Source organism: Ambystoma mexicanum, chromosome 13, assembly GCF_040938575.1.
Source record: "Ambystoma mexicanum isolate Mex_15411 chromosome 13, UKY_AmexF1_1, whole genome shotgun sequence".
In the NCBI taxonomy this organism is placed as follows: domain Eukaryota; kingdom Metazoa; phylum Chordata; class Amphibia; order Caudata; family Ambystomatidae; genus Ambystoma; species Ambystoma mexicanum.
Window position 1 is genome coordinate 161052358 of NC_090938.1, and position 10946 is coordinate 161063303.

Below are 10946 nucleotides of genomic sequence, written 5' to 3' on the forward strand. Positions count from 1 at the left end.
TCCTAACTCCTAAGCAAAACCCAACATCACCAGCCCTCTGCAACCATCCTACCCTAAAAGTTACACTAATTCTAACCAAAGTCTACTATAATCCTAACCACTATCCTTACCATAACCCCAATCTCACCTTAAAGCGGGCAACCAACCAACGCTGGCCCCCAACACCCTCTTTAAGCCTGAAGCTTATCGTTATAGGTTTTGGCTACTTTTCATCTACATTATTTTACTACATTTTGTTTGGCGACCTTTTCACTGCAAAGGTATTTACACCACAACATTGTGACTGACTGTATTTTAGTTCATAACATTGTCACTGGTTGCAGGGATTACATGGGTTCCCATTCTGGGCTTCACTTTTAAAGTACATACCACTGCAATCTGGCACTTTTGCTTAACTGGATGAATTGACATGACAAAACTACAACAAACTGAATGCCTTAGGATAATGACTGACATCACAGCACTGAACATGATGTTGAAACACATGTGTATAGGCACGGTATCAATGTCATATCATATCATGTCCTCTGTGGCACAGAGTCATCAGCAATGTCAGTGTTCACACTGTGGCACAGTCCTCCTGCTATAAACTCATAGTTGTATATTTCTCTCCTCTGCAGAAAATGGACGAGTTGCACATGAACCTGTCATCTGGAAGAAACAATACAAGCCCTGGAGGTGAAGGAAGTCCTGACTCCAGTGTGGGGACCTACCCTGGCCAAGGCCTCAGTGAACAGTTTGTGGTGCGCTCTAACTATGCCTTCGCGTCCTTCTACGCCCTCATCTTTGTCATAGGACTGCCTGGAAACATTCTGATGTTCCAGATCTTGCTCCAAGGTCAACGGAAATCCGGGTCTGGGGTTCTCTCGCGGACTACGGCCCCTGTAATCATGAACGTGGTGCTATCAGACCTTGCCTTCCTCCTCTACTGCGTGCCGGTCATGTTCGTCAATACCGTCTGGGAGGATTGGCAGATGGGCAAGGCTATGTGCATTTCCCATAAGGGTCTTTTTCTCTGGTGTGTCTTTGTGCGGTTCTACAGCATGTTGGCGGTCTCCGTGCTGCGTTATGCGGCGGTCATTCACCCGACATGCTCTCGGTCCTTATCTCAGCAGCTTATGGTTGGGATCTGCTTCCTCATTTGGTCCATGAGTCTCATTGTCTCGATTCCGTACTGGATTTACGCCACCGCATTTAACCTGAAAGGTTTTGCTTCCTGCCAGGTCATCATGACGAAAGAACAGACCGCCCTGTACAGCCGACTCCTTGGAGGCGTGGCTTTTTTTCCTGCTACTCTCCTAATAGTCATGTGTTATTCAAGCATCATTTATGCCCTCTGGTGTCGGAAGACTCTTATTGTGCATTCGGCATCAAGCCTCCGGGCAAACAGAAGGGCCACCATTATGATTCTGGCCACCATCGTGGCCTTCATCATCATGTGGATTCCCTGTTGGGTCTTACTTTTCCTCTCGGAGACCATGACCTTCAAGCCAAGCCCTGGAGTGTTCCTCGCCACAAACATGACATACTTCTTGGCTTACACCAACTGCTGCGCCAACCCCATCATTTACTTTGCCTTGTCTGACCACTTTCAGGCTAAACTGAAGAAGCTCTTCGGATGCGTCTGCAACAATGACATGAAGAAAAGCCGGGGACCCGATAAGGGAGAGGGATTTGAGACAGTGACAAGCTCTTTAGAGACTGAAAATACATCCTAGTCTGAATGAGGTACTACTGGTTAATGAACTATGGGTACTCGTATGTGGTCCGTGTGATGTTTTGGACTACAACTCCCTTGATGCTTCACTTCTGACAATGCTGGCTAGAGCTGATGGGATTTGAAGTTCAAAACATCTAGAAGGGCACATAATGAATAACTAATGCCGCTTTCTGCATACTGCACCATAGATTACGTGTTTCTTGTTCTACACGGTCCAGTTATTTATTTTGAATTTTCATTTGAATGTCCCCACACACTAAAGGGATTGCAAATGTTCTGTGTCTGCAGTGTCCAGACTTACTTCTAATAAAGCAAAGCACAGGGGGACATGGTGGTTTGCGGAGGATGTATGTATGCTCTTCCCTTCCACTAAACGAGTAGGGATGGGTGTGATGATGCAGGCTCTCATGCTTAGCACGGCCTGTCACAAAGCAGGCTTGGGGAGAGTAGCAGGAAATAGCTCTCACCAGGTAGAGTTGCTAATGGATCGGCCAGGTCTGGGGCTAGGCCGGGTCTGTGGCTCAGTGGACTGATGCATCCTTTACTAATGTCTGTGTTTAACCTTATGGTCACCGGTTCAAATCCTGGTAGGGATTCAGCCTTTAATCCTTCTGAGGTCATAGAACAAGTACTATTAAGTTGGGGAACATTAACATCTCTTATTTGTCAATAGTGCCAAGATGCCCCTCTCTTGGTGAACGTGTGCTTTACAAATAGACATATTATGCAGGAAATAGGGAGTAACAGCTTTTACGCTTGGCTAGCCACTCTGCAGGAACACATGAAGGCACATCTCCGGGTACCCCTACATATTATCCCCACCAAAAATATCACCGTACATATGGTCGTTTGTCTCGCCGTAGGCAATATATTTTGGGGGGATAATTTTTGGGAGCAGAGGCTGCGGGGGAGTCCCTTGCACATTTAAAAATAATGCAGGGGTTGCGGGGGTGTCCCCCGCAGGGTCCATGGCTCAATCTCGCCGCAAAAATATGGCAATATTTTTGTATCGCAATATTTTTGCGGGGATATTAACACATGGAACCCATCTCCGCTGCCTTCCATTGCTGTAGGTTTTGGAAAGTAGCTGCATGTCGTGTTAACCCCGAGGAAACCTACCGCGTGCCATATATTCAATCTTGCAAGGATGATACATTGATCAGGCCGCCTGCTGTTTCTCGTTGCTAGCTTTCAAGACCACATAACTCCTTTCCCAAGTCCTTTGAGTGCAACTGATCCCAAATTGAGAAACAAAACCCAAGTTTTCCAAAACAAAACAAAATCTGGAAGGAGTTCCTGAGTGTTACCTTCTACTGCCGTGCATTGCATGTATGTGCAAGCGAAGGCAGGTGTGATGCGGATCCCAACTCTGGGTGCCCTTGCTTTACAAGATCCCCTTAGAGAGAAAGTGAAAAGACAGCACGTGTTGTACTCAGTAGCTGGCAAGAAATTCCCCTTGGCAACACATTGAGACAATGTTCCTTTTCAGAGTGTAAGCAATTCTATCAAGAGGGAGTTGTTGAGACAGTGCATCGGGTTTTTTAGAGGGACACAAACACAAACGCATGCATATGCGCCAGTGATCGAATTGAGCGCGAACGGTCGGGAGCCGTGTTCCACTACTTTTATTTTGTTCTGTTTCCCATTCCTCTACTCTTTACGACCATATTCACCATTCTATATAGAGGATGTGTGCGTTCACGACCCCATGCAAGTGTATAGTTGTAATAGGAGCCTTAGTTACTAGCCACTTAGACTATTGCAATGCCCCGGCTGCAACACCTTGTCACGTGCTGCTCTATGCTTCCGAATAACCTCTCCTGCCGAGACCAGAGTCCCACTACTTTTTTCGGTACACTTCTACCACTGATATGCGCACGCACACATAGGCAGACACACACAGACACACACACATACCTTTCTCATTCCTGGAGACTCAGCAAGTTTAGGGAGTCGTCATCTGTTTGCATGTGCACCCCCACTTCATTTCAGTGAAGTTTCTTTCTCTCACTGCATGTGAAATAGCTACGGCCAAATACAAATAATAAGGAAGATTGTTGTTGAACCACAGTACCCACAGTGCTTGTCGTCATCATTTGATGTAACATCCTGCACAAAATGCACAAGTTGCCCTTATATGAGACACATTGTCTGAAATTGTGTGAAAGGTTGCTGAATGTTGATTAGTACCAGGCGAGAGTAAATGAGCGTGTAACAAACAAGCTCATTGGCCCTCGCTGTGTCATTACCAGCCCAACAAAGCCTTTCTCAGCCAGTTGAGTCCTGGCCGCCATGGAAAGGTAAAAGGGACTATGTGTAGTCCCTTCTTCCCCTTCCATGGCAGCCATCTTTTCGGTTTACTTTTTTCAATGGGCTCCATGGAAAGAGAGAAGGGACAGCATGTAGTGTTTTTTTCTACAATGCCTGGAGGACATTTTTTCTTTTCTTCTTCTTTTTTCTCGAGTTAAGAAATGGTTTCAACGCTGTTTCTCAACTCCAGAAAAAATGACATTAGTACCCTGGTACGACGTGCCGGGGTACTAATAGCTATAGAACCCTTGGAGGGAGGCATTACAGGTCGGGTAATGCCCCCGGGGGCTACGTTTAAGCCTTTGCTTCACTCTGGCTTCTAACTATCGCACAGGGCATTACCCGACCGGTAATGCCTCCCCTCCTCGGGTTCTATTGCTTAATTAATGTTGATAAATGTTGATGAATGTAGATGTTTATGGTGTTGGTTGTGCAACAGGGAGCAGCAATGAGACCTGGGTTTGAATCACACCACCCTCAATTAATTCCTCTATGAAATGGACTTTGTTTTTATTTTATTTCATTGCTCTTGTTTGTCCTTTGACGAGTACAAACACTTGTACACTACAGGGTGGAAGATTGTGTGTGCCTGGGACAGCAACAAGTCTTGCAGTTGTGTAGCCTGGGGGCTGTGTGCACTCAGTTGGCAGCTGGAGAAAGACGATGTGTGCATCAGAATGCCCAGTTCTTAGCCCCTTGACAACTGACGCCATTGTTGTTTCTACAAACAAAATGACAATCATTGGCGGAATCAAAACCTAGTCTGGCCCATTCCGGGGACCCAAAGAAAGTGTGGTCATTTATGTCAGCTGCTAGTAAACACCTGATCTGATCCTCACCCTCCTCTTTTTCTGGCAACATGATGTGTGTGATGGGTCAGTGCACAGATTTAGGGTGCCAAGTGACCCAGTATGGGGCCGCGCGGCAAGGCACTTTACCGACTTCTGGGCATGTGTTTCTTGCTGAGGTCTGGGTTCTTGCTTTTTCACTGGGTTTTTTTCTGTCTACTCATTATGCAAGGAGCAGACCTACTGTGGCTTATGGCTTCTCTCTTCTTTCTTCCATGAAGCGCTCTGAGGTCTGTAGTGCCCTATAAAAACTGAAAAAGATAAATAAATAAATAAATAAAATAAGACGATTCCCAGCCGTAATGTTACAGTGTTTGTTACTGCTGTGGGACGGGTCACTTAGAGGGCGTACATCGCAATCTACAGACACATCATTGCAGTGCAGCGTTGTCTTGTGGCCTTGTTGCCCCAATGGGCCACAAACTGTAGGCCTTGGTAGTGGTGCCGCCAGGAATCACATTTAAGAGGGGCACAGGGGGGGCCAAAGACAAAAGTGGGGCAGGGGGGCGTCTATGGAAGGTAATGTGTGACGTCACAAGCACTCCTGCAGAGAGGCTTTTGTGCACACCAACTACCCACACCCCACTGCACCTCCCCTCCCATCAGAATGCAGGCATGAAACCATTCAGTGACTAATGTCCCATCATTAGGAGTCTCGTGCACTACATCCTGATGGGAGGGGCTGAAAGCTGTTCTGCACACTATGGAGGTCGCTGGGCAGAAGCCGAGTAGGAACACCTGAAAAGTGGCTCGTGCGGGTAGGAACACCTGAAAAGTGGCTCGTGCTCATGTTCATTCCGATGCCAGAGTGCATAACAAGATCAATGCTAGCTTTCAGACAAAAGGAGAGTATTTGCTGTGTGATATGCAGACATTTGCCTTAGTGAGTGTCACAAATAATACCACGAACAGAGGACACGGTCACTGCTCGCCTTAGGTGGAGGGGCACGAGGAGGGGCTCAGAGGGAGGGCAGGCTCCCCCAGTCAGAGTCCCGTCCACCCCCTAGCGACGCCACTGGGCCTTGGCACTCACTACTCAAGTGTGAATTGTGGAGGAGGGAAGCTTCAGCTCAAAGGCTATTTTGAAGCCACTGGTCCTGTGGTGAATTGGGAGGTTTATAGTCAAATGGCACTTGATTCTGTCCACAGCATCGGATGCATTTTGGTCTGCGTTTTCAAGCTGTACTATAAAACACAAATCAAAATTATTAGTCGGAGACTCCTTGGTAACTGCAAAATGAATGTGTTGTGTGTTTTACATGCAATGTGGCCCATGCATTCTGGGACACGCAGTCCTTGACCTCTAATGGGAAGAAGGACATGCAGTTGTGAGAGTCTCTGCTGCAGCAGTGCCCCAAGACACAAGATGAGGTCCTCCTGACCACATGATTGCCCGCGCCTCTCATTCGCAGTGTGACTTTAGAACACACATAGACTGTAACCCTCCTGTAGGCTCGCATGTCTCCCTCTGTGCTGTTTTTCAGTTTACCTCACCGTGGGGTAGTTGTAGTCGACATTTGTAATTTCAGCTGACACATGTTGCACACTTTGCAACTCCACTATAGTCTCAAGAGGATAGCTCAGGGGAAACAGCTCCTCTTGGATGCACGACGAGACAGAGCAACACAGGTTCGATCCTCGGGCGCGCTTAGAAACCCATTATAAATACACAATTATAATTATACCTGTGGTCTCGGTGAGCAAAGTCTGGTACATTTACTGTGGTCTTTTACTTGTCCCATTGATATTAAAAAATAATAAATAACAGTGCCTTGATGCCTCTGGGTTTTATGCGCTCTATGAAAGAAAGAAAGAAAGAAATGTAAGTCACCAATAAGTACTAAACACATTCACAGGTGTCCTGCGCTCATTTCACACATTCGTTGATGGAGGGGTTCACCAATTTAGTGATGGGATCAAAGTGCCCAAAGACCAGGTGTCCAGTCAATTATGGTCAGGTGCTCAACTGTGCATCTACTAATGTTAGAGTGAACCACGAGCTTGAAGGACGCCAATGTCACGCTCTCTCCGGTGCTAGTACATGCAGAAGCGGAGTGCTTTGACCACTGTTAAATTGCAAGGAGCCATCTAGTGAGGAAGGGCCTGATTCATGGAAAAGTGCGCATTTGTCACGCATTTGCCGCATGCCGAGAACAACACTGCGCGAGCCCTCACGTAGAATAAAAAATGAGCACCCCACGTATTCATGGAATCTACAGCGCAAAGCAACCGTATTCGCAAGTCGCGCCCGGAACGTGCCTGACACGCCTTCACGCAAAGCATAAACAGCCAGAACAGCTGCATTTGCGTGATCACTTGGTGCAAATACATGCATCCTTCAAACAGTGCGTGGGGTCCCCCGGAAGCAGGACTGCATCTTGTGGACCCTGCGCAGGGTCCCCCGTAACTGTTGCTGGCACCCCAACAACATGCGTGTGACACTTGCAAATCGGGTAAAACTCTGAAATTCTGCATGCAAAGCCCCATAAACCGGCTCAGCACCCCATTACACAGCATACACACACCTGTAAGTCCGATCAGAACCCCGTCCCCTAAATCCGACATGCAAGCTCACCACTGTGCTGCGAATCCTATGTGCAAGTGTCCTTACGCCTGCCTTCGGGATGCAGAGAGATCGAGGGATTTGCGTGGGCATTCCGCAAGTGAGAGGTTGCATGGTCACATCCATGAATATGCTTTGCTGTGCGCATTTGTGGATGTGCTATGGACTGCCTGCGGGCTGTCCCTTGTAACTCCCACCATTTTCCTTGCTCTTATTCATTTTTTGCATTCCGCCCCCTATTCCACGCTCTGCGCAGGCCTTGCCCACACTCTGCGTGGAGTCTCCCGTAAAGGCCGTTCGCAGAGCCGTGCCAAGCATATGCAAAATCCACGCAGGTCCAAGGAATATCGCACGCATTCGATTCCATGAATCGACGAGCAGGATTACGCACGCAGTTTGGCGTGCAAGTATTTCCATGAATCAGGCCCAAAATGATGAAAAGCTTCTGAGGAGGCTGTGTCTGAGGTGTTTTGGTGATACGCTTGGGCCAAAATAGATACAAAATGTATCGATGAGATGACTGAATGGGCCGATACAAAATTGGGATATGTAATAAATGTCGCTCTCAGGTATAGTTTGTGCAACACCTTTTTTATGGATATGTATCGTTATATACACTTTTATGGATGGTAAATATAGTTTAAATACATCATTATACACTTTCTATGAACGACCTGTCAAAGTGAAATCACTATTATGAATATAAGTGCATATGCAAATGATGTTTAATGCTTTTGTGGATTATAAAAAATCCATTAGGAAACAATTTAAAAATGAGATGAAATGGACATTTGTAATGGTGATGTATTTTATGTAGAGGGCACATTTGTTTTTAATTGTATGTCTTTCGGGGGTATGAATTTGGATTTTATGAATTTCGTTTAATTGTATATTATGTTAAAGTTGTCTGCATCTTTTATATCCGAAATAAAAGTATATAAAACAATTAGATGTGATGATTAAATAAGTTTGATGTCAATATGAAGGTTGGTATGATGCATATTTTTCACCCTGAATAATGTCACCATTGGTTGGCTTGGAAACATGGGGCATAATCTTTAAAGCAGCAGTGCTGTTAAACTGCACATTTATTGCACCGGTCCTTAAAGCCCTTGTTTCCAATGTAGCTGTACTCAGCAAAACAGGTCATGATAGTAGAACAATCACACCTTTAGCGGACCCTCCCAGAAGGATATGAAGGAATGCAGGCACGCTCCTGTATTCATAAGGACTAGAAGGGCATCGAGTCTGCTCACTTTCCATACACCGGCAATGATGCAGACCGGCTGGACTCAAAACCTGGCCATTCTCACAAGGAAAGGGGCAGGATTAAGGGAGCCTGAGGACTCCATTCCAACACAACACCGTACATTCAGTCCTAGGTTTTTATGCAAGGAAGAAATGCATACTGGGAATTGTAGATTGTGTCTAGCTTCAATTAAAACAAGAGGAGTTAACCCTGCAATCCACTTTAAATTAGACAGAATCCCTACTGTCACATGACCAGCATGGACTAATCACGTGACTACATTTTACAATCGTCACTAAGCAACAGACTGATTCCGTAATTGGATGAGGGACATGGCAAACAATTCCTGTTACCGCGCGGTTGAAAGAACGAGATTTCTACAATCAGGTAAGTGCAGCGAGGATAACCGTATACTTTTGAAAATACACAAAAGTCCAAGACTCTAATGTCGGACTCTTTTTCATAGACTGAATGCCGAGCGCGAGACAGTGTCTCTGAGCACTGCCATTCCAGCTTTGGGAGCATTTTATGGTGAGTACTCCCGCCATTTCCATAGTATAAATTTGCTGTGTATACAACCATTAACATGTATACTGATGATACATTCATTCATTTTTGTGCACACACAGGTGCAAGATTGAAACTAATAAGAAGGCATTATTAGCACTACGGCCATATTGTTAGTGTTTGCAAGAAGGAAAGCTACTTCCAGCTATACTATCCACTACGGACTAACCCATATACAGGTACTGACCATATTGATCTACTCTCTAGTGATCACTATACATCAGAGCATTCATTACTAATATATACACATCATGTAATTTACAGGCGACCTCTACCACAATAACGAACATTGATGATGAAAGATGACGTGTTCATGATTTCACAACAAATTTAATCAGCAAGTGGTTGAACAGCTATGGGAAATTGTTTTACCAAGAAAGACTTATGTATTTCATAAAGACTATTGAATTAATTCTGCCCCTGAAGAAGAGAGAATGTACATAGAGCTTTGTACTTAATTGTTTGATTTGTTTATTGAGAATTATCAATGTTTTTGACTTTCTGTTGATTTTTATAAAACTGAATTTACTTGGAAAAAGTTCCCCTGAGATTTGTGTGTTTATACAGAAGCAGGTATATGAACAATTGAAATTGAGTTATTTTGATATAATAGTAATATCAGATGTACTAATCTTCTATTTTGCAATTGGTAAATGTTGAAACTATTGAATTACCCCTAAATGTATACTCAGAAATTCAGGGGGGGGTCCCTGACCACCAGTAGATTTGTTAAAGTTTCGTGTGGGTCCCCCTGCTTCATGCCAGCGTGCCCCACCAGGATGTAATTGTTCTCTGAAAATGTAGACCCTCTTGGGTGTCCTCCAACCATCTGCTTGCTCTTGCCACAAAAGAGATGCCCACAATTCAAGCTGATTTGAAGGGGGGGTGGTTGGTGGGGAGAAAAGCCCGTGTTAAATCAATTATTTCCTGGTGTATATCTTATCAACCACAGATTTCAAGCCCCCAATTCCTTTGATTACTTTCTCTTCCGTTCCCCCTTCCAAGCTCAGGTTGCAGCCCCAATTCAAAAGGATGAGAGCCAAACTCAGCGGGATCCCATCCTACCGCCCTGATTGCTTTTTAAAGGACAGTTTGTAATCGGAAACTGCTGAGAGTCATTTTTGAGCCCAAACAGTTGCCTGCCTGGTTGTGGGCGTATGCAGAGGAATGCTCTGGTGGTGCATATAGGGCAGTTTCTCTTGTCATCTATGCAGTAAATATTCAATATTCTCCCTTTCCCTAGCTGATCTGTTTATGATCTACATAGCCTAATGGCCATGCATTCTTTGCCCAAATTAATGTCACATAGTGCTAAACCTTCATCAGAGAGTAAATCTTCATCAGAGAGAGTATTTTTCACCACTATTTTGCTGATCCTAAATGCCCCAAAGTAATTCAATGTGAACGCCGCCCTGAATATTGCTGTCCCATATGTGTCATTGCATACTTTGTGCAATAGGTCGAGTAGATTGGCGCCTTGTGTCTTTCTTAACCCCTTCTAATTTGCCCCAGCCTTTTAAGGCCTACCGTGTCAGCGAGCTGTGTGTAGGGTCCGCCCCCCCCTGCTAATGTACTATAATAGGAGACTGATGCCAGATATGACGATGCCCAAGCTTTTTTCTTATTTCGTTTGAATGACCATTCAAGAAAATCATTCACGCGTCTTTCCTGGATATCGCTGATGCTACC

General features: G+C 45.2%; 1 protein-coding gene and 1 long non-coding RNA gene across 2 annotated transcripts; both read left to right on the plus strand.

Annotated features, from left to right (window-relative positions):
* The first annotated feature begins 623 nt into the window (after positions 1-623).
* LOC138520274 (galanin receptor type 2-like) lies at positions 624-1718 on the plus strand. The gene has a single exon (XM_069632726.1). It carries the CDS (start codon positions 624-626, stop codon positions 1716-1718), a length of 1095 nt encoding a protein of 364 aa, XP_069488827.1.
* Positions 1719-8780: 7062 nt separating this feature from the next.
* LOC138521023 (uncharacterized) lies at positions 8781-9693 on the plus strand. The gene is made up of 3 exons (XR_011282915.1): positions 8781-9221; positions 9320-9436; positions 9522-9693. It is a non-coding gene; the product is annotated as an uncharacterized lncRNA (long non-coding RNA).
* The last annotated feature ends 1253 nt before the right edge of the window (positions 9694-10946 follow it).